The 23,720-nt window shown below is 37.5% G+C and overlaps 1 protein-coding gene across 3 annotated transcripts in view; it reads left to right on the top strand.

The window, feature by feature from the left end:
- The window catches only part of TRIM37 (tripartite motif containing 37), a 139,132-nt gene that overhangs the window by 36,356 nt on the left and 79,056 nt on the right, over positions 1–23,720 (top strand). For all 3 annotated transcript variants that reach the window (XM_061142644.1, XM_061142645.1, XM_061142643.1), the window contains exon 12: positions 10,676–10,752. In XM_061142644.1, the coding sequence (XP_060998627.1) occupies positions 10,676–10,752 (77 nt within the window). The remainder of the gene's footprint in view (positions 1–10,675; positions 10,753–23,720) is intronic.

Here is a 23,720-nt window from a genome sequence, read left to right as displayed (position 1 = left end):
TTTTCACCTTGCTTATAGTTTCCTTTGCTGTGCAAAAGCTTTTAAGCTTAATCAGGTCCCACTTGTTTACTTTTGTTTTTATTTCTGTTACCGTAGGAGGTGGGCCATAGAGGATCTTGCTTTGTGTCATCAAGTGTTCTGCCTATGTTTTCCTCTTAAGAGTTTTATAGTTTCCGGTCTTAAATTTAGGTCTTTATCCATTTTGAGTTTATCTTTGTGTATGGTGTTAGGAAGTGCTCTCATTTCATTCTTTTACATGTAGCTGTCCAGTTTTCCCAGCACCATTTATTGAAGAGGCTTTCTTTGCCCCATTGTATATTCTTGCCTCCTTTGTCAAAAAGAAGGTACCCATAGGTGCATGGGTTTATTTCTGGGCTTTCTGTCTTGTTCCATTGGTCTATATTTCTGTTTTTTGTGCAAGTACCATACTGTCCTGATGACTGTAGCTTTGTAGTATAACCTGAAATCAGGAAGGTTGATTCCTCCAGCTCCATTCTTCTTTCTCAAGATGACTTTGAATATTTGGGGTCTTTTGTGTTTCCATGTGAATTGTGACATTTTTTGTTCAAGTTCTGTGAAAAATGCCATTGGTAATTTGATAGGGGTTTAATTGAACCTGTAGATTGCATTTGGTAGTATAGTCATTTTCACAATATTGATTCTTCCTACCCAGGAACATGGAATCTCTCTCCATCTGTTTATGTCATCTCTGATTTGTTTCATCAGTGTCTTATAATTTTCTGTGTACAGTTCTTTTGTCTCCTTAGGTATGTTTATTCCTAGATATTTAATTCCTTTTCTTGCAGTGGTGAATGGGATTGATTCCTTAATTTCTCTTTCTGATTTTTCATTATTTGTATATAGAAAAGCAAGTGATTTCTGTGTATTGATTTTGTATCCTGCGACTTGTATCCTTGTTAAATTCACTGATCAGCTCTAGTAATTTTCTGATAGTATCTTTAGGATTTTCTGTGTACAGTATCATGTCCTCTGCAAACAGTGAGAGCTTTACTTCTTTTCTGATATGGATTTCTTTTATTTCTTTTTCTTCTCTGATTGCTCTAGCTAGGACTTCCAAAACTATGTTGAATAATAGTGGTGAAAGTGGACACCCTTGTCTTGTTCCTGATCTTTGGCGGAATGCTTTCAGTTTTTCACCATTGAGAATGTTTGCTGTAGGCTTATCATATATGGCCTTTACTATGTTGAGGTAGGTTCATTCTGTGCCCACTTTTTTAAGAGTTTTAATCTTAAATGGGTGCTGAATATTGTCAGAGGCTTTTTCTGCATCTATTGAGATGATCATGTGGTTTTTATCTTTCAGTTTTTTAATATAGTTCACATTGATTGATTTGTATATATTGAAGAATCCTTGCATCCCTGGAATAAACCCAGCTTGATCATGGTGTATGAGCTTTTTGATGTGTTGCTGAATTCTGTTTGCTAAGATTTTGTTGAGGATTTTTGCATCTGTGTTCATCAGTGATATTGGCCTGTAGTTTTCTTTTTTGTGTTGTTTTTGTCTGGTTTTGGTAACAGGGTGATGGTGGCCTCATAGAATGAGTTTGAAAGTGTTCCTCTGTAATTTTTTGAAAGAGTTTTAGAAGAATAGGCATTATCTCTTCTCTGAATGTTTGATAGAATTCTCCTGTGAAGCCATCTGGTCCTGGGCTTTTGTTTTTAGGGAGATTTTTAATCACAGCTTCAATTTCACTGCTTGTAATTGGGTTGTTCATAATTTCTATTTCTTCCTGGTTCAGTCTTGGAAGATTGAACTTTTCTAAGAATCTGTCCATTTCTTCCAGGTTATCCATTTTATTGCCATATAGTCATTCATTATAGTCTCTCATAATCCTTTGTATTTCTGCATTGTCTGTTGTAACCTCTTTTTCATTTCTAATTTTGTTGATTTGATTCTTCTCTCTTTTTTTCTTGATGAGTCTGGCCAAAGGTTTGTCAATTTTGTTTATCTTCTCAAAGAACCAGCTTTTACTTTTATTAATCTTTGCTGTTTTTTCATTTCTTTTTCATTTATTTCTGCTCTGATCTTTATGATTTCCTTCTTCTAATTTTGGGGTTTTTCTGTTCTTTTTCCAATTGTTTTAGGTGTAAATGTAGGTTGTCTATTCGATGTTTTCTTTGTTTCTTGAGGTGGGATTATATTGCTCTAAACTTCCTTCTTAGAACTGCTTTTGATCCATCCCATAGGTTTTGAGTTGTCGTGTTTTCATTATCATTTGTTTCTTGAAATTTTTTGATTTCCCTCATGATTTCTTCAGTAATCTGTTGGTTATTTAGAAATGTATTGTTTGATCTCCATGTGTTTGTTAAGTTTTTTTCTTGTAATTGATATCTAGTCTCATAGCATTGTGGTCTGAAAAGATGCTTGATATGATTTCAGTTTTCTTAAATTTACTGAGATGTGATTTTTCACCCGAGATGTGGTCTATCCTGGAGAATGTTCCATGTGTACTTGAGAAGAAAGTGTATTCTTCTGCATTTGGATGGAATATCCTGAAGATATCAGTGAGACCCATCTCATCTAATGTATCATTTAAGACTGATGTTTCCTTATTAATTTTGTTTTGATGATCTGTCCATTGTTGTGAGAGGGCTGTTGAAGTCTCCTACTTTACTGTGTTTCTGTCACTTTCTCCTTTTATGTCTGTTAGTGTTTGTCTTATGTACTGAGGTGCACCTGTGTTGGGTGCCTAGATATTTACAATTGTTACATTTTCCTCTTGGACTGATCCCTTGATCATTATGTAGTGTCCTTCCTTATCTCTTGTAATCTTCTTTATTTTAAGGTCTCATTTGTCTGATATGAGGATTGCTACTCCAGCTTTCTTTTGCTTTTCATTTGCATGGAATATATTTTTCCATCCTCTCACGTCCCCTTTAGGTCTGAAGTGGGTTTCTTGTAGACAGAATATATATGGGTTTTGGTTTTGTATCCATTCAGCCTACCTGTGTCTTTTGGTTGGGGCATTTACTCCATTTACATTTAAAGTAATTATTGATATATATGTTCCTATTGCCATTTTCTTTGGAGAAGGAAATGTCAACCCACTCCAGGATTCTTGCCTGCAGAATCCCATGGACAGAAGAGCATGGTGAGCCACAGTCCATGGGCTCTCAAAGAGTTGGACAGGACTGAGTGACTAACACAGACACACATTGCCATTTTCTTCATTGTTTTAGGTTTGATTTTGTAGATCTTTTTCTTCTCTTGTATTTCTTGACTATATAAGTCCCTTTAACAGTTGTTGTAAAGCTGGTTTGGTGGTTATCTTTTACTTGTCTGAAAAGCTTTTGATTTCTCCCATCAATTTTGAATGGAATCCTTGCTGGGTAGAATAATCTTGGTTGTAGATTTTTCCCCTTCAGTACTTTAAATATATCTTGCCATTCCCTTCTGGCCTGCAGAGTTTCTCCTGACAAATCCGCTGTTAAACCTGTGGGGTTTCCCTTGTATATTACTTTGTTGCTTCTCCCTTGCTGCTTTTAATATTCTCTCTTTGTGTTTAATCTTTGTTAGTTTGATTAGTATGTGTCTTGGCGTGTTTCTTCTTGGCTTTATCCTGTAAGGGACTCTTGAGCCTCTTGGACTTGACTATTTCCTTTTCCATTTTGGGGAAATTTTCAACTATAATCTCTTCAAAAATTTTCTCATACCCTTTCTTTCTCACTTCTTCTGGGACCCCTATAATTTGAATGTTGGTGTGTTTGATATTTCCCCAGAGGTCTCTGAGACTATATCCATAGTTGTTTTCATTCTTTTTACTTTATTTTGCTCTTCAGAAATTATTTTCACCATTTTATCTTCCAGTTCACGATTTGTTGTTCTGCTTCAGATATTCTGCAATTGATTCCTTCCAGAGTATTTTTAATTTCAGTAATTGTGTTGTTTGTCTCTGTATGTTTATTCTTTAATTCTTGTAGGTCTTCGTTAATTGATTCTTGCCTTTTCTCCATTCTGTTTTCAAGGTTTTTGATCATCTTTACTGTTATTATTCTGAATTCTTTTTCAGGTAGTTTGCCTATTTCTTCTTCATTTATTTGGACTTCTGTGTTTCTAGTTTGTTCCTTCATTTGTGCATTATTTCTCTGCCTTTTCATTATTTTTTTAAACTAACTGTGCTTGAGGTCTCCTTTTCCCAGGCTTCAAGGTTGAATTCAAGATTACTTTTGGTTTGCCTCCCTACAGTTGGTCCAGTGGTTTGTATAGGGTGATATTTATGCTGAGTTTTTTTTTTTTGTTTTTCTTCTGATGGACAAGGCTGAGTGAGTTGGTAATTCTGTCTGTTGATGACTGGGTTTGTGTTTTTGTTTTGTTTGTTGTTTGCCTGTGGAGTCCTGATCAGGGTGCTACTGGTAGTTGGGTGTTGCCAGGTCTTGTATTCAAGTGGTTTCCTTTGTGGGAGTTCTCTCTATTTGTTACTCCTTAGGTTTAGTTCTCTGGTAGCCTAGGGTCTTGGAGCCAGTGTTCCCACTCCAAAGGCTCAGGACTTGATCCCTGGTCAGGAACGAATATTCCACCAGTGGTTTGTCATGGCGTTAAATGAAATTTAAACACGTACCCAAGAACAAGAAACCAAAGATCAACCCCAGAAAAATGACAGTTACAAAATGGGGCAAATAATAATAAAAATAATGGATTATACACATATACGTACACATCCATAAGCAAAAATCAAAACAGTCCAGCAAAAATAAAGTATAGTAGATTGACCTGGTGAACAAAGAAAACCAAAAATTATATCTACCAGTTAAGAACAAAACAAACTAAAGCACAAACTGGAAAACAAAACTGAAGCAAGGTGCCCACTGAAGAATAAAGCAATGAAAACAAAACTATCAAATACGTTGAGAGGAAAGGAAGGAAAGAAAGAATAGGTTTGCAAAGCTAAATAGAGGTAGATAAAGAAGATTTGTATACATTAAAGATTAAATGCATGGAGAAAAGAACAGTAAGAAAAGCAAACAAAGGAATAAATATAGAAAAAATAATAATAGGTTTAAAAAGTTAAAATTAAAGATTAAAAAAAGAAAAAAAGGAAGAGGAAAGAAAAAGTAACTCCATAGAACTGCAAAAGCCCAACGTAGAGGCAGAGGTTTATAACAACTGTAAAGAGTGTGATTGAAAAAAGAAGGGAAAAAAAACCTCAAAAGTTTGATTAGATTTCATCGTGCCAATAAAATTGACAGCTACACGGAGGCCCAGGATTGGGGGATGGGGGGGTAGGGGGTGGAAGGAAGAAAGAAAAGAAAAAAAAATCCAAAAGAAACCACAGAACATGTCAAAACAAAAGAATAAATGTTTCTCTTGAGTCACTGCTGTCAGGATCCTTTCCATCGCCTGGGAGTCACTGTCCACCTCACCTCCCTAGGGTGCCGTCCCAACCCTGTGCTGGTCTCTGGACCTGCTGTGGGAGCAACTCAGATACTAATCGGGTCCTACTCCTGTGTGTTGTTGCCTCCAATGTCCACAGCATCAGAACTAGTGCCTTTTCTTTTGTGGGACCTCTTGATGTCTTTTTATATATTCCGTAGCCACAGAGTCTGCATAGTTGATCACTTGAATTTAACCTGCAGCTTGTATAGCTGGTGGGAAGGTTTTGGATCTTCTTCCTTAGCCGAACTGCCCCTGGGTTTCAGTTGTGGTTTTATTTCCACCTCTGCATGTGGGTCGTCCACTGACCTTTGCTCCTGAGGCTGCCCTGGAGGACTTGGGTTTGCCCCTGTGAGGGCCAGGTGTGGAGGTGGTGCAGCTGCTTAGGTTGCAGGGATTCTGGCAGCATCAGGTACTCAGCGGAGTTAGCGGCTAGGGAAGAAGGGAATATAGTGCTCTAGAAGGGTATGGCAGCCAGTATTGGCCAATACACTCTAGTAATCTTGCCAAGAGAACCCCCCCCGTCCCCGCCCCACCCCCCCCACACACAGAGAGAAGCCTAGCAGACCACAGTCCACAGGGTCACAAAGAGTTGGACACGACCAAAGCAATCCCGCGTGCATAGACTCAAGACTTTTTTTTTTTGCCTGTGGCAGCTCTGCCCCAGTGAGCATTCAGTGTGAAGCTGGTGCAGCTGCTTGGCTTACAGGGACCCGGGTGGTGCCAAGTGTGCAGGGACACGGACTGCCTTAGTGCTGGAGTTATGGCCCTATCAGTCTTTTTCCAAGCTTCTGGTAACTGGCGATCAGAAGGCCTCTTTCGCTAGTCTTTCTGTGTAGCTCTGCCTGTTCAGGTGCTTAGAGGGCTCCCTTGCCTGGGGTCCTTCTCTGTTCATCACACACGTAGGCACATAGAGGGGCCCCCCTGACTGGGGTCCTAATCTGTAGATCTGCGTGTCAGGCACTTAAAGGGGCACCCTGGGTGGGGTCCTACTCTGTAGATTGCAGGGTCAGTCACTTAAAGGGGCACTCTGCATGGGGTCCTACTCTGTAGTTCAGTGCGTCAGGCAATTAATGGGCCAGCCTTTCTATTGTTCATCTGCCCATGCTGGCATGTGTGGTCTGAGAGGCTATGGTGATGGCTCCACCCCCTACGCATGACCCTGCAGTATCGCCTTGCTTCCATGGCTGCCCGCCTTTGCTTCACAGGCATTTGCCACCACATCTCTTCCCTCACGTCCTCTCGGTCAGTCTCTCCACAGTCAACAGCAGGCCTTGTTCTGGGTTTGCTCCACAATCCCTAAGGTCCAGCTCCCAGCTGGTCCGCCTTCTCGGGGACCTGCGTCCCTGTCCAGGGTATATATGGCTGCTGCAAGGACTGTCTGATTCTCATTCCATTTAGGCTGCCGTAGATCAGCTGTTTCACTCTCAGTCTTAAATGTTTCTCCTCTGACTCTGACAGTTACCCCGATGTGGGTATCGGACGCCTGCTTCAGTTCCCAAACCTGCCCAGGGCAGATCCAGTCCTAATAACACTCCTGTTTTTCCCCGTAGGTCCTTCATCCTACTGAGTTTTGTGTGATTCTATATATTCTTTTCCGCTGGTCAGGTACTCCTATTTGCTCTCAGCTGGTGTTCTGTGTGCACCTCTCTGTCTGAAGGTGTATTCCTGATGCATCCATGGAGAAATGTTCTCCATGTCCTCCTACTCCTCCACCATCTTGTTCTCCCTGTTTTTGGGGGGTTTTTTGACACATATATATATGTAGTTTTTTTTTTTTTTTTTAATTCTACTTATTTTTGGCTGAACTTTCTTTGTCTTCATTGCTGTGCATGGTTTTTCTAGTTGCTGTGAGCAGGGACTTCTCCTCATTGCAGTTCGTGAGCTTCACATTGTGATGGCTTTTCTTGTGGGAAGCACAGGCTCTAGGTGCTCATGGGTTTCAGTAGTTGTGATACCTGGGCTCTAGAGCATGGGCAATTGGGCCTAGTTGCTTCTCATCATGTGGCATCTTCCCAGATGAGGGATTGAACCCGGCCCCTGCATTGACTGGCAGATTCCCAGCCACTGGACCACCATGGAAGTCCCTGTATATATTTTTTAAAAAATAAAATAACTCATGAGATCACACTAACACTTATAATTCAAATTCAGAATTATATAATTTTTTAAACTTCTTTATATTATACCTATAACTCATTTCTTATACTCTGGGAACCTACTTTTTGAAGCCATAGGAAATAAGAGAATTGTAATATATCATAATGAATCATTCATTTGCTCTATAAAAAGAATTTCAGGAGGGGAACTCAATTCTACCATCAACTTGAGAAATTCTACCATCAGTTACTGAGAAATGTTTAAAAATGATTTTGCATATACTCTCATTTCCCTCTGCTGTGTCTGGACAGCTGTGAGGGTTCAGAGCTTGTTTTCTAGTAAATTCTCCTGGAAAGGTTAATGGAAACCGTATTTCCTGAATTTCTGTGTGTTGAAAATTATTTATATCCTTCATACTCTAAAGCCAGTATTGTTATTACCAAAGAAACAGAAAACAAAAAGTGCTGACAAAGATATGGAAAAGTTTGAACCCTTGTGCACTGCTGATGAGAATGTAAAATGGTGCAACTACTGTAGAAAACAGCATAACCATACTAATGGGCATTGTGGTTTTGATTTATGTACCCTAGTGGTGTTTTTGAGCATTTTTTCATGTCCTTTTTGGACATTTGTATATCCCTTTTAGAGAAGTGTGTATTCAAGTCCTTTGCTGATTTTTTAATCTAGTTTTTTGTTGTTTTAGAGTTGTAGGAGTTTATATATTCTGGATGTGAAAGTGTTAGTTGCTCAATCAAGTCCGACTCTTTACAACCGTGTGGACTGTAGCCCACCAGGCTCCTCTGTCCATGGAATTTCCCAGGCAGGAGTGATAGAGTGGTAGTCATTCCCTTCTCTGGGCAATCTTCTTGATCTAGAAATCAAACCCAGGTCTCCTGAATCGTAGGCAAAGTCTTTACTGTCTGAGCCACCAGGGAAGCCTCCACATTCTGGATATTGACCCCTTACTAGATATATCATTTACATATATTTTCTCATTTTTAAGTTATCTTTTTGCTCTGTTGGTCATGACCTTTGATGGACAGAAATTTTAAATTTTGTTGTAGTCCAGTTTGTCTGTTTTTGCTTTTGGTTTCGTATGAAGGAAATTCTTACCAACTCCATTATCATGGAGCTTTTTGCTTAGATTTTCCTCTTGGACTTTTATAACTTTTAAGACTTAGATCTTTAATATATTTTGAGTTAATTTTTGTATGATGGAGGGGTCTAGCTTCATTCTTTTGCATGTGTATAACCAGAGTGATATGTCAATCAGAAATCTGATGCTTTGCTTTCTGAGAGATTTCCTGGTTCTTCTCTCCTTGTAATCTGGACCTTTTTCTTAATTTGCTTGTATTATTTCTGTGCTATTTATCTTTTATTTTCCTCTTAGCAGTTGCTTTGCAATCTTTAGACCTGTCCTAAAAGACCCTGGATACTCGTTTTTAAGAGTTTAGAGTGACTAGAGTGCATTTAGTTTTTATACTCAGTTGGTATTATATTGAGCAAGTTTTTTGCAGTTTCTAGTGTCCTGAGGCTTATCATGCTTTTCAGTGACTAACTCTTGACCATTTTGTGGTTTTCCTGTTTTCTGGTCCATTAGATGTCCCATTGCGTCTCTCTCCTTTCTCCTACAGTGTTGATAAAAGGCAGGTCTTTGTGATTATAGTTGGTCTGTCTTTATCTGCTTATGTTTTGGGGGTTGTGGAGATAACCTGTTACCTGGTTTTGTAGTAAATGTTGTTTGTGAGCTTTTGGTTTTGATGTTCGATTGTTGTTTTACATTCAGATTTTGAGAGTTTTAAAAACTATGCTGCCATTGTGCCTGTGCTGGCATTGTGACTGCCACAATGCCTATTGAAAATTCTTAAAGCAAGAATTTTGTTAGAGGTACAGATGGTGCATTGATAGAAATTATAAAAATCTTGTTCCTTAAAATTAAAAATTAGGTCAAAGAGAAATTTCTAGTATTATTATGTGATAGAAATCAGGAATAAAAAATGTTTACTACCTTTTATTAATTGATTGTATTCCAGGGAAGTTGTTTTAGAAACAAATTTTAAAAAAGAAAGAAACTCCAGTTATTTGCACAAGGATGTTGGTTGATTTTTAACAATCGGTGTAATTTGCTATATAATTTATATTTCATAATAACTAAATATAGCACATTTTGACAGATACGTACAGTTGCACAATCATTATCATAGTCATGAGTTTTATCACCCTCCGAAGTTATCTGATTTACCCTTTTCAGCTTATCCTTTTTTCTCCCTTCCTGGCCCCTCTGCGACCACTGATCTGTTTTTGTCAGTATACTTGTACTTTTTCAGAATTTCATATCATGGGATTATACAACATATAATCTTTTGTGTCCAGCTCTTTTCCCTTAAGTGATTATTCATCTTTCTGTAGTATTGTATTTACTGAGTGATTATCATGTCAAACCTTGAATGCTGCATCACGACCTTTGAGAACAAGTAGCCTGGAAATAAAGGGGTTCAGAAGTAGCTGTATGCTTCTGTAGATACATTCCTGCCCTCAGCCCTCACAGTCTGGTTGGGCAAGTGTGCTTATACATGTAGTTTTAACAGACGTAATCTCACCCAGTCCTTGAGAAATACAAAAGGGAACAATTTTATTCATAAAATCTCTGTAATAGAAATATGAGAAACTTTAAATCTCCAGAGAGAATCTTATATGGAATCCTGACTTATGAAACATAGAAATTATATTTAATTACTTTCAACATCAAGTGTTACCTTTTTCTATTTTACTCCTTTTTAATCTTAAATATTATCTCCTTTGTTTTTTTGTCTCCTTCCTCAACTTCCTAGTGAAGTTGAGACTTTTCATTTTTTTGGTATACTTCTTTGGGGTTTTTATTTTTCTTGGAGGCTCATTTTTTAAGAGTTCTGTTTGTGTTGAAACTCCTAACTCTTTTCAGAGTAGTTGATATTTTCCTTTGTTTGTATGCTTTTATGCTTCTATCTTTATGTAGAAAAGTAGTTTGTAGACTCTTGGTCTTTTTATCAGCTCTCTTACTGCTTTTAAACTTAAAACTACTTCTCAATCCAAATATCAGATACTGTCCTATATTTTGTTTGTTTCATTGTGGCTTACATTTTTACATTTAAATTGATTGGAGTTTCTGTGTATATAACATCTTTTTCTTTTTGTTTTTTTGAGGATGGAAATGGAGTTGTTCGTGGTTACTACTTATCTGTGTTTCTGGAACTTTCAGCTGGCTTGCCAGAGACTTCCAAGTAAGACATGCAATTAAGTAACAAACTTTAGTGTGGGTTTACATACCTTCTTAGCATTTTTCATTAACTACTTTTGTTAAATACTATATTTTATATCTGTTAAGATGTTATACCAGTATGGAATCTCTGGCATAGTATGTTGGCATAGACTGTCAGTTCTCAAATTATATGGCATCAGGACTCTATACTCTTAAATTTTATTGGGAAATCCAAAGAATTTTTCTTTATATGGTTTTATCTGGTGATATTTTCTGAATTAGAAATTAAAACAAAAACTTTGAAATTTTTGTTAATTTACTTGAATAATAAGCCTATTACATATTAGCATAAGTAACATTTTCTTGAAGAATAACTTTTTCTAAAGCAAAATAATACTTGGTGAGAAAACATATTGTAAAACACTTCATAATGTATGGCTTTTCAATTTACTGTAATAAGTTGTTTGGGTTGAAGTATATATACAAAATCTGGCCTAATGGATTTTGCATTTCATATGTAGTTAGAAAAAGCTTTTTACAGTGATCTACAGTTCACATACCACATGAAAGTGAAAGTGTTAGTTGTGCACTCAGGTGCAACTCTTTGCGACCCCATGCACTGTAGCCCTGTAGGCTCCTCTGTCCATGGAATTCTCCAGGCAAGATTGGAGTGGGTAGCTATGCCCTTCTCCAGGGGATCTTCCTGTCATCTGAACCACCAGGGAACCATACCATAAAATTCATCTTATAAATAAGTGTAGAATTCAGTAGATTTTAGTATATTCATTGAGTTCTACAGCTATCACTGTATCTAACTTCAGAACTTTTTTTTTTTTTCTTTTTAACTTTTTTTGGCCATGCCTCATGGCATGTGGAATCTTAGTTCCGCAACGAGGGAGCAAACCTGTGCTCCCACACTGGAAGCACAAAATCTTAACCACTGCTGCCAGGGCATTCTACAGAACATTTTCATCACCCCACAAAGCAACACTGTACTTATTAGCAATCACTTCCCATTCCCACCCAGTTCCTGGCAGCCCTAATCTACTTTTTTTTTAGGGAGGAACACTTTAAAAAGCACTTTTAGATAATTGTGAATCATCTTTGATATTACCCCAAAATTGAACAAGTGCTTGTTTGTTAAATGTAATTTGTAGCATGAAATCTGGAACCATATCAGTAAATTTTATTTCCCTCTGTTACACCATAATCTGTTGGTTTGATTTGAGATATGTGTTTCCAGTTATGGCATAATAGTGATAACCCTTTTTTCGATAACAACCAAAAAGGAAAACATTTCCTAGACACCAGACCTGAGGCAACAAATGAAAGCAATGCCTGAGAGACAGGAAATAAATCAGACCTGTGATTGCCTCACTTAACCTTGAGAGAGTTTTCAGGCCATAACACATGCAGGCAGAAATGCAACAGTCTGGCTAACTCCTTGAGTTGAGGAGACAGTGCTGATTGTCCAGGAGGACCAGCACACCTAGAGTGCAGTGGACAGAACACCAGAAGAGAGATCTGTACAAAGAATTCCAGAGATTTGGAAGGCATTCTCTTCAAATATGAGAAGGGCATGGCAACCCACTCCAGTGTTCTTGCCTGGAGAATCCCATGGACAGAGGAGCTGGGCGGGCTACAGTCCATGGGGTTGCAAAGAGTCGGACACAACTCAGTGCCTGACACACACTCTTCAAATATTCTGCAGAGTATTGAATGGGGGCATGCATGTAAAGAAAGCTAACTGAGGTTGGGGGAAGGACCATCTGGGAAGGCTTAGAGGGAGTGGTGCCTGGTGCCTGGTACAGGGCCAGTAATTGTGTTGTTCCCATCACTGTAGTGGTAACTTCTAATCCATGGGGCATTGAATGAACTACACAGGAAATTTTTGCCTCCCTAGTGGAGAACAGTCCTAGAATGGACATTACTCCAGACCCATCTAACAAATAAAAGCAAGACTGAAAGAATCGAATTGTTTCCAGGTAACCTAACAGTAGTCTAGAGCAGAGCTGAAGAAAACTCATAAGTTTACAAAAATTACAAAAATGTCCAGCAGAAATCCCTTGCACTCCTGTATTCTAACAATGAGAAAACAGAAAGAGAAATTAAGGAAACAATTCCATTCACCATTGCAACGAAAAGAATAAAATATTTAGGAATATATCTACCTAAAGAAACAGAAGACCTTTATATAGAAAGCTATAAAACACTGCTGAAAGAAATCAAAGAGGACACAAATAGATGGAGAAATATACCGTGTTCATGGATTGGAAGAATCAATATAGTGAAAATGAGTATACTACCCAAAGCAATCTATAGATTCAATGCAATCCCTGTCAAGCTACCAATGGTATTTTTCAGAGAACTAGAACAAATAATTTCACAATTTGTATGGAAATACAAAAAACCTCGAATAGCCAAAACAATCTTGAGAAAGAAGAATGGAACTGGAGGAATCAACCTACCTGACTTCAGTCTCTACTACACAGCCACAGTCATCAAAAGATAGTATGGTACTGGCACAAAGACAGAGATATAGATCAATGGAACAAAATAGAAAGCCCGGAGATAAATCCATGTACCTATGGACACCTTGTCTTCGACAAAGAAGGCAAGAATATACAATGGAAAAAAGACAACCTCTTTAACAAGTGGTGCTGGGAAAACTGGTCAACCACTTGTAAAAGAATGAAACTAGAACACTTTCTAACACCATACACAAAAATAAACTCAAAATAGATTAAAGATCTAAATGTAAGACCAGAAACTATAAAACTCCTGGAGGAAAACATAGGCAAAACACTCTCCGACATAAACCACAGCAGGATCTTCTATGACCCACCTCCCAGAATATTGGACATAAAAGCAAAAATAAATGGGACCTAATTAAAATTAAAAGCTTCTGCACAACACAGGAAACTATAAGCAAGGTGAAAGACAGCCCTCAGAATGGGAGAAAATAATGGCAAATGAATAACAGACAAAGAATTAATCTCAAAAGTATACAAGCAACTCCTGCAGCTCAATTCCAGAAAAATAAACGACCTAATCAAAAAGTGGGCCAAAGAACTAAATAGACATTTCTCCAAAGAAGACATACAGATGGCTAACAAACACATGAAAAGATGCTCAACGTCACTCATTATCAGAGAAATGCAAATCAAAACCACAATGAGGTACCATTTCATGCCAGTCAGAATGGCTGCTATTCAAAAGTCTACAAGCAATAAATGCTGGAGAGGGTGTGGAGAAAAGGGAACCCTCTTACACTGTTGGTGGGAATGCAAACTAGTACAGCCACTATGGAGAACAGTGTGGAGATTTCTTAAAAAACTGGAAATAGAACTGCCATATGACCTGGCAATCCCACTGTTGGGCATACACACCGAGGAAACCAGAATTGAAACAGACACGTGTACCCCAATGTTCATCGCAGCACTGTTTATTATAGCCAGGACATGGAAGCAACCTAGATGCCCATCAGCAGACGAATGGATAAGAAAGCTGTGGTACATATACACAATGGAATATTACTCAGCCATTAAAAAGAATATATTTGAATTAGTTCTAATGAGGTGGATGAAACTGGAGCCTATTATACACAGTGAAGTAAGCCAGAAAGAAAAACTCCAGTACAGTATACTAACGCATATATATGAAATTTAGAAAGATGGTAACGATAACCCTGTATGGGAAACAGCAAAAGAGACACAGATGTGTAGAACAGTCTTTTGGACCACGTGGGAGAGGGTAAGGGAGGGGATGATGTGGGAGAATGGCTTTGAAACATGTATATTTATCACGTGTGAAACGAATGGCCAGTTCAGGTTCGATGCATGAGACAGGATGCTCGGGGCTGGTGCACTGGAATGACCCAGAGGGATGGGATGGGGAGGGAGGTGGGAGGGGGGTTCAGGATGGGGAACACATGTACACCCATGGCGGATTCATGTCAATGTATGGCAAAACCAATACAATATTGTAAAGTAAAATAAATAAGTAAATGAAACTGAGAAAAAAATAAAAAGATTACAGAAATATCCAGCACCCAACAAAGCTAAGGTTACATTATCTGTTATTCATTCAGAGATTAACTGGCATGCAAAGAGGCAAGAAGAGATAACCAATACGGAGGAGAGTAAGCAGTTGATTTGAGCAAGAACTGTTTTTTTTTTTTCAATGTGAGTTATATCTATTGATATTTTATGAATTAGAAATGAAAACATTTAAAAAATTAATTTACTTATAGTAAACTAATTGCATATTAACATAAATTACATTTCTATGAATAGTCACTTTTTCTAAAACAAAATAATATTTGATGAGAAAACTTGTTTTACATTTTTGGACATATTTGTATGGCTTTAAAAAGACAACTAGTTTCTCATGTGACAATTAGAGGAGAAAATATTTTTCTCAGTTTTTATAACTACATTTCATCTGTTCAAAAGTTGAATAGAGATAAGGAAGATACCAAAAATTCATACTGAACTTCTTGAGAATGAACTAACTATATTTGAAATGAAGAATACACTGGATGGCATGAATGACAGACTAGATACTGCAGAAGAAAGGATTAATTAATGAATTAATGGACTTGAAGGCATTAGCTATAGAAACTATTCAAAATATGAACATAGAGAATAGAATTCCAAAACTATGAAACAACTTGAAGTAGCTTAATGTACAGCTATCTGGAGTCCTTGAAGAAGGGGATGGGAAGGAAAAAGTAAATACTTTCCAAACTTGATAAAAGCTTTAAGCCCATGGATCCAGAAGTTTAGTGAACTATAAGCACATGAAACATGAAGGAAACATCAAAGTACATCATAATCAAATTGCTTAAAACCAATGGGAAACAAAATATCTTAAACTGGCAGTGAAAAAAAAAGTAATTAAATTTAGAGGCACAAAGGAAAGGATGAAATCAGGTTTCTCACTGGAAACAATACAAGTGAAATGATAATATAGCAACATTTTAAAAAGATTGAAAGAAGCAAACATTAACCTAAAATTTTATAATCAGCAAGAATATATTTTAAAAAATACAGTGAAACTAAGACATTTTCAGATCTGAACTATAAGAAATGTTAAAGTGCATGCTTCAGACAGGGTAAATAATACCAGTTGGACCTCTGAATTTAAACAAAGAAATGAAGAGCACCAGAAATGGAAATTACTTGAGTAAAGAAAGCTTTTTTTCTGTTACCAAAGTAATTTTAAGTGATAATTGACAATATAATCAAAAGCAGTAGCATTATATTTTAGGGTTTTTAACATATTTAGAAGCAAAGTTCACAACAAAAACAGCTGTATAAAGTCCAAAAGAGGAACTTCCTAGGTGGTCCAGTGGTTAAAATCTGTCTGCCAATCCTGGAGACATGGGTTTAATCCCTGGTCCTGGAAGGTCCTACATGCCACAGAGCAGCTGACCCTGTGCATTGCAACCAGTGAGCCTATGCTCTAGAGCCCATGAGCCTCAACTACTGAAGCCTTCATGCCTCGAGCACGCACTCTGCAGCAAGAGAAGCCCGGGCATTGCAGCTGGAAAGTAGCCCCTGCTCACCGCAGCTAGAGAGAGCCAGTGAGCAGCAATGAAGACCCAGTGAAACCAGAAATAAACAAATAAACAAAGAAACAAATAATTGTTTTAAAAGGCCAAACGATTAGAGCATGGAAGTGTAATGTAAGATTCTGACACTATATGTAAAGTGGTATAATAACAATTAAAGCTAGACTGTGATATGTTAAAGATACATACTATCCTATTAATTTTTCTTGCCTCTTGTAACAAATTACCAGGAATTTGGCAGCTTAAAACAACAGAAAACATTTCCCTCACATTTCTGGAGGCCAGAAATCCAAAAACCATTGCTAGGCCAAAATCAGGGTTTCAGTAGAGTTGTGCTAGCTCCAGTTACACTAAGGGAGATCTGTTTCTCGCCTCTTCCAGCTTCTGCTTACTGCCAGCATTCTTGGGCTTATGGCAGTGTCGCTTCTACCTCTGCCTGTGGTCACGCTGCCTTAGCTTTTTTTTGTCTCTGTCAGATCTTGCTCTGCTTTTCTCTTACAGTGGCATTCATGGTTACATTTAGGGTGTATGTGGGTTTTCCAGGATAGTCCCCTCATCTCAGGATCCTTGGCTCAATTGCAGCTGTGTATTCCCAGTCATAGGTTCTGAGAATTAAGACGTCAATACCTTGGGGACACTGTTCAGCCTCCCATAACTGTAAACTATAAAGCCACTGCTAAAATGACAAAGATGTTTAGTTTATAAAGCAATGGTGGGGATAAAGTTGAAGCAAATCCTAGTCTTAAAGTAGGCAGAAAAAGATAAGTGGTAACAAAACACAGATGGGAGGAATACCAAGATGTGGCACCATAAATGGTCCAAACACCCCAATTAAAAAGTGGAAATTGTCAGGTTGGCTAGAAAAGCAAAACTCAAGTGTATGCCAAACCCAAGAAATATGCTTTAAATGTAAAGATAAACCATACTAATCAAAACCAAGTTGGAGATGTTACTTTAATATCCAAGTAGATTTCAAAGGAAAGCATATTACCAGAGATAAAGAAGTTTATTTCATAGTGATAAAAGGATCAGTTTTAGTCATACATACATACATCAGACATACAATGATTATAAATATTTCTGTTTATACTCTGGTAACAGATTCTGAAAATGCACAAAGCAAAAACTGATAGAAGTATAAGAAGAAATAGAAATTCTTCTCTCAGTTGATACAGCAGATAGGCAGAAATCATCAAGGACATAGTAAATCTGGATAGCCTGACCCAGCCTGACTTGCTGGACATTTATAGACGCTTTGATCCAACGGTAGCAGAATGCAAATTATTCTTAAGTGTGCACAAAATATTTACCAAGAAAGACCATATTCTGGAACGTAAAATATGTCTGAAAAAATTAAAAAATATTCAAATCATTCAGTTTTTTTTACTGTAATGAATTCAATTTAGATGTTTGTAATAGATATTTTAAAAATCTGACATAGTTCAAAGGTAAATAACACACTTCTAAATAACCCCTGGATCCAAGAGGAAATAATAATAGATTTTTTAGAAGTTTTTTGAACTGAAGTGAAAACACAGCATACCAGAATTTGTAGTATATTGCTAAAGCAATAGGTAGGGGAAAATTTATATGACTGAATGCCCATATAAGTGAAAATCAGAAAGGCCTTAAATAAATGTCAGCGTCTGTTTTAATAAACTAGAAAAAAGAACAAGTTAAATGAAAAGTAAACAATAAAAAAATAACAAAGGTAAAAAATGCAATGAAATAAACATGCAGTAGAGAAAATCATTAAAATCTAAGGGACAACATTTAAAGTCTAACACTAAGGACTGATGTTGAAGCTGAAACTCCAGTACTTGGGCCACCTGATGTTGAGAGCTGACTCATTGGAAAAGACCCTGATGCTGGGAAAGATTGAGGGCGGGAGGAGAAGGGGACGACAGAGGATGAGCTGGTTGGATGGCATCATCGGCTCGATGGACATGGGTTTGGGTGGACTCCAGGATTTGGTGATGGACAGGGAGGCCTGGCATCTTGTGGTTCATGGGGTTGCAAAGAGTTGGACACGACTGAGCGACTGAACTGAACTCAACTGTATAACTGAAGATATATAATAAAGCCATAGTATCAGCATAATACAACATATTAGCCTAAGAGACAGATGATCAATGGCATATACAGATCTCCGTGATCCAGAAGTAGAGCAGTTCTCTGAAACCTTGTGTAAGACGAAATGGTTTCAAGTAAAGAAGCAATTACCTTGAGACATACCTTGCTAACAGATGCACAGAATATAACAGGATAAAGTATATATGCTTACAGACACAGTTCAAAGCTATGGCAGCTTGATACTGAGATGCTGGGTATAGTTCCTTTGGAAGGAGGTTGGTGGTGACACTCCTGCTGCTTGGAGCATGCCTCCATAATGGCTCGCTACAAAAAAAAGCACTGAATGCTATTTTCACTTTTCAACTTTTTTTTGTTGTTGTTGTAAAAGTGAAATTTTTCTTGGTTAGCAAAAACAAGTACTAGTGTAGACCCTTTTTAAAAAAGTAAAGTGGCAGAAAGAGAATGTTAAAAAGCTGGGGATACCTATGTTACAACTCCAGAAATAAATGCACTTTCATTAGGAAATTAGTGGTTGAAAAAGATGGAAAGACAGTGCTGTGGGGAAGGTGTAATCTTTTCAACAAATTGTGCTTGAACATTTGAATATTCATATGCAAAAAAATGGAACTTGGATCCATACCTCACACTGTATACTTAAACTAACTGAAAATTGATCCTAGACCTAGATTTAAGTTTTAAATAATAAAACTTGCTGGAGATAACACAAGAGGAAATGCACCTTTGTCTTGGGATCGTTATTTTAGTTAAAATGCAAAAGCACAATCCATAAAAGAAACACATTTGTAAGTTAGACTTCATGAGAATTGTAAAGTTCTCTTCCTCAGATTATGTGGAGTTGTACTGACAATAGATAAACAAGGTCCCTTCCCCATATTTGCAAAAAGTTTGTCCGACACCCCATAAAGAAGGTATATACATGGCAAAATAAGCCTGTGTAAGATGTTTATAGCATTAGTCATTAGGGAAACAAATTTATCTACAATACAGTACTACCGTATCCTATTAGAGTAGCTATAATTACAAAGCTCATACCACGTGTTGGCAAGAATATAGAGAAATCTGAAGTCTTAGAATATAGAGAAATCTGAAATCTTAGATGTTTCTGGTGGGAATATAAAATGATACAATGACTTCTGTAAACAAGTTGGTGATTTTGTTAAAAAGTAAACGTACACTTCTGTATGACTCAGTCACACCACTCTTAGATATTTATCTCAGAGAAAAGGAACTAGATACCCAACAAAGTCTTATAGAAATGTTCGTAGTAACTACATTTTGAATAGCCAAGTAAAATCAACCCTAATGGTTGATTTTATTCATCAACAGATGAATAAGTAAGTTTTGCTATGGCTAGACAATGGAATAATACTTAGCAATAAAAAATAATGAACTATTGACACATGTGACAATAGGACTTTTAAATTAATGATTTTAAATGAAAGGAGTCAGATTAAAAAGAGCACATATAAATGATCTATTTATATAAACCTCTAGAAAAATGCACACTACTCTGTAGTGACAGTGCAGATGTGTGGTTGCTGAGAGATGGGGTAGGCTGGGCTGAGGTTGGTTGGAAGGTGTAGGGAGAAGGTAAGAAGAATTATGAGAGGCAGAAGAGACTCTGGGAATGGTGGATATGTGTTTTGGTTGCTATACTGGTGATGGTTTTATGGATATATATAAATATGTATCTGTTATACACCTAAGTTCCACGTCGTTAAAACTTTATTTATGGCTGTGCTAAGCCTCCGTTGCTGCGCTGGCGTTTTCTCTGGTTGTGATGGGCGGGGCCTCTCTCTGCAGGCTTGTTGCGGTGGTTCTGTTTGTTGTAGAGCATGAGCTCTGGGGTGCGGGCTTCACTAGCTGCAGCTGGCGATCACGATCGAGGACTCAGGCACTCAACAGTGGTGGCCCACGGGCGTAGTTGCTCCACCACGTGTGGGATCTTCCTGGACCAGGGATGGAACCTGTATCCTCTGCATCGCAAGTTGGCGTCTTAACCACTGGACCACCAGAAAAGGCCCATTTCATTAAAACTTACTCAGAAAGACAATTAAAACTTTATTGGCCTGTCTTATGCTTTGCATGGATCTTTTACTCATGCGTGACTTTGTAACATCATGGGTTAATCATTTAGAAAATAATGATTCACCAAATACAGTTGATACATTTCATTAGGCAATATCAGTCACAATCATTGATACCACTGTTTTCATAATAAAAGTCTTAAAGTAGTGAAAAGCTTTTAAGTTCATGTGGCGCATACAAGTTTTCCAGGATTATGTTTTTGTTTTTGTTTTTTTTGCTTGAAAGTGTGTTTTATCACTGGCAACAGATACTGGCAGTTCTTTCCCTTAGTTATTATGGTCCAGAACATGTCTTCTGGGTATCTACAACTGAATAACTATTGCTTGTCAGTTCTTTCAGTTTGTTTCACAAAAATGACTGATCTTGGAACTCAGTTGAACAAAATGCTTTTTTCCAAGGCGTCCATTGCAGCACAAGTACTTTTTGTATGTTTCCCATTTGTGACACCAAGTGTTGAGGTTTAATAACATTTGTCATTTTTACTACTTCTTCAAAGATATTTTTCAGAGATATTGAACTTTTTTTTTCCCACCTGAAAATATGTAGTAGTGAATAGTATGATTACTGGCACATTTTAACTACCATTGCTTTTTCACCATTAGTGAAAATGTCAAACATGGTGAAAAAGGCAAATAACAGCATTGTTACAAAGATTGGTTTTGACTTTTTGGATCACTGAAAGAATCATAGGAACTGAACCCCAATAACACAGCCTCTGACATAGACTAACCTTAGTGCAGAATATTCTTGCCACCACTCGTGAGTCAAGCTATGAATAAAGCTGGTAGTATAGAAAGGATTCTGACCTCTGAGTTGTAACTATTATTATGTTTTAGTTATAACTCTGTTCCAGACCTGTGATCTGAAGCAGTGGACTGTTACTGTTGGACCTCGTTGTTGCTATAATAGCTAACATCTGCTGAATGTGCTCATACTCTGTGCTCTGCACTATGCCTTACATAACTCATTTTGCGTTACTACCACCTCATGTGCTGTCACTGCTGTTATCACTCCCATTTTACAGACGGAAGTATAACAGCTAAGTTATTCACTTAAGTTCAGCATTGTTAAAATCCAATCTGTTTAACATAGATTTTTCTTTCTCTGTATTCTTCATTCTTAACCACCAAATTTGTAGTTGGAAGGTGGTTGATCATGGACAGAATTCTAAGAAGTTTAGTGATTATAGGGTTTTGTTCGTAACCCTGTTGCTACCATTAATCTTGATTCTCTTCTTGTCTCTTGACTAATTTATTTTCTAATCTGTGTATAGGCATAACTCAGAGATACTGCAGGTTTGGTTCTAGACCACTGCAATAAAGTAAGTCACATAAAAGTTATGTTTAAATTATACTATAGTCTATTAAGTGTGTGATAGTAGTATGTCTCAGAAAACAGTATACATATCTAATTTAAAACACTTTATTGCTATAAAATGCAAACCATCACTGAGTCATCAGTGGGTCATAATTCTTTGCTGGTGGAAGGTTTTGCCTCGATATTTGGTGGCTGCTGTCTGATCAGGGTAGTGATTGCTGAAGGTTAGGGTGGGTGTAGCAACTTCTTTAAATAAGATAACAGTAAAGTTTGCAGCATTAACTGACTTGTCATCTCATGAATGGTTTCTCTGTAGCATGCATTGCTGTTCGATAGCATTTTACTCACAGTAGAACTTTCATATTTGGAGTCAGTCCTCACAAATCCTGACTTTGCTTTATCAACTATTCTTGCCTGACTTTTTTGTGACCCTGTGGATTATAGCCCGCTATGCTCCTCTCTGCATGGGATTTTCCAGGCAAGAATACTAGAGTGGATTGCCATTTCCTTCGCCAGTGCTTTATCAACTAAATTTATGTAACTAATATTCTAAATCCTTCGTTGTCATTTCAACAGTCTTCACAGTATCTTTACCTGGAGTAGCTTGTGTCTCAAGAAACCTTTTTTTTTCTCATTCATCGAAAGTAGCTCCTTATTCATTAAAGTTTTATCGAGATGGTAGCAGTTCAGTCACATCTTTAGGCTCTACTGATTCTAATTCTCTTGCTGTTTCTGCCATATCTGCAGTTACTTCCTCACTGAGATCTTCAACCCGTTAAAGTCATTTGTGAGATTTGGAGTCAAGTTCTTTCAAAGTCCTTTTAATGTTGATTTCCCAACCTCTTCCCACAAATCATGAATGGTCTTTTTGGCTTCTAGAAAGGAAAATCATTTCCAGGTTTTCAATTTACTTTGCCTGGATCCATCAGAGCAATTACTACAGCAGTTATTGCCTTATGAAGAGTTGAAAGTCAAAATTACTCCTTATCTGTGGGCTGCAGAATGGATGTGTGTGAGCAGGCCTGAAAGCAAAATTAATTTTGTACATCTCCATCAGAACTCTTGGGTGGCCAGGTGCATTGTCAATGAGCAGTAATACTTCGCAAAAAGTTTTTTTTTCCAGAGCAGTAAATCTCAACAGTGGGCTTAAAATATTCTGTTAACCACAGGTAAATAGATGGGTTGTCCTCAAGCTTTGTTCTTTTTATAGAGCAAAGGCAGAGTAAGTTTAGCATAGTTCTTAAGGGCTCTAGGGTTATTCAGAATGGTAAATGAGCATTAGCTTCAACTTAAAGTCACCAGCTACATTAGCTTCTGACAAAACTCAGCCTGTCCTTGGATGCTTTGAAGCCAGACATTACTTCTGGATAGCTTGTTGCAGCTTCTATACCAGCTTGTGCTTTTATGTTATGAAGACAGCTTCATTCCTTCAGTCTCAGGAACCAGCCTCTAGTAACTAAACTTTTCTCCTACTGCTTCTTCGTCTTCTGAGCCTTTGTGGAATTGAGACCTAGGACCTTGCTGTGGATTAAGCTTTGGCTTAGGGGAGTGTTGTAACTTGTTTGTTCTTCTATCTGGACCACTAAAACTTCTCCATGTCATGAGAGATACTGTTTAGCTTTTTAAATTGTGTGTTCACTGGAGTGTCGCTTTTAACTTCCTTTCAGAATTTTTCCTTTGCATTCATAGCCTGGCTAGCTGTTTGACATGAGTGGCCTAACTCATAGCCTCTCTTGCCTTTCAATCTGTCTTCCTCACTAACCTTAATCATCTCTAGCTCCTCACTAACCTTAATCATCTCTAGCTTTTGATTTAAAATAAGACGTGAGAGTTTTTCTTTCACTTGAACACTTAAAGGCCATTAATTTGTCTAATTTCAGTATTATTATGTCTCAGGAATAGGGAGGCCTAAGAGG

The sequence above is a fragment of the Dama dama genome, chromosome 5, assembly GCF_033118175.1.
Source record: "Dama dama isolate Ldn47 chromosome 5, ASM3311817v1, whole genome shotgun sequence".
In the NCBI taxonomy this organism is placed as follows: domain Eukaryota; kingdom Metazoa; phylum Chordata; class Mammalia; order Artiodactyla; family Cervidae; genus Dama; species Dama dama.
Note: the sequence above shows the minus strand (reverse complement) of the source record. Positions and strands in the feature narration are given on the sequence as shown.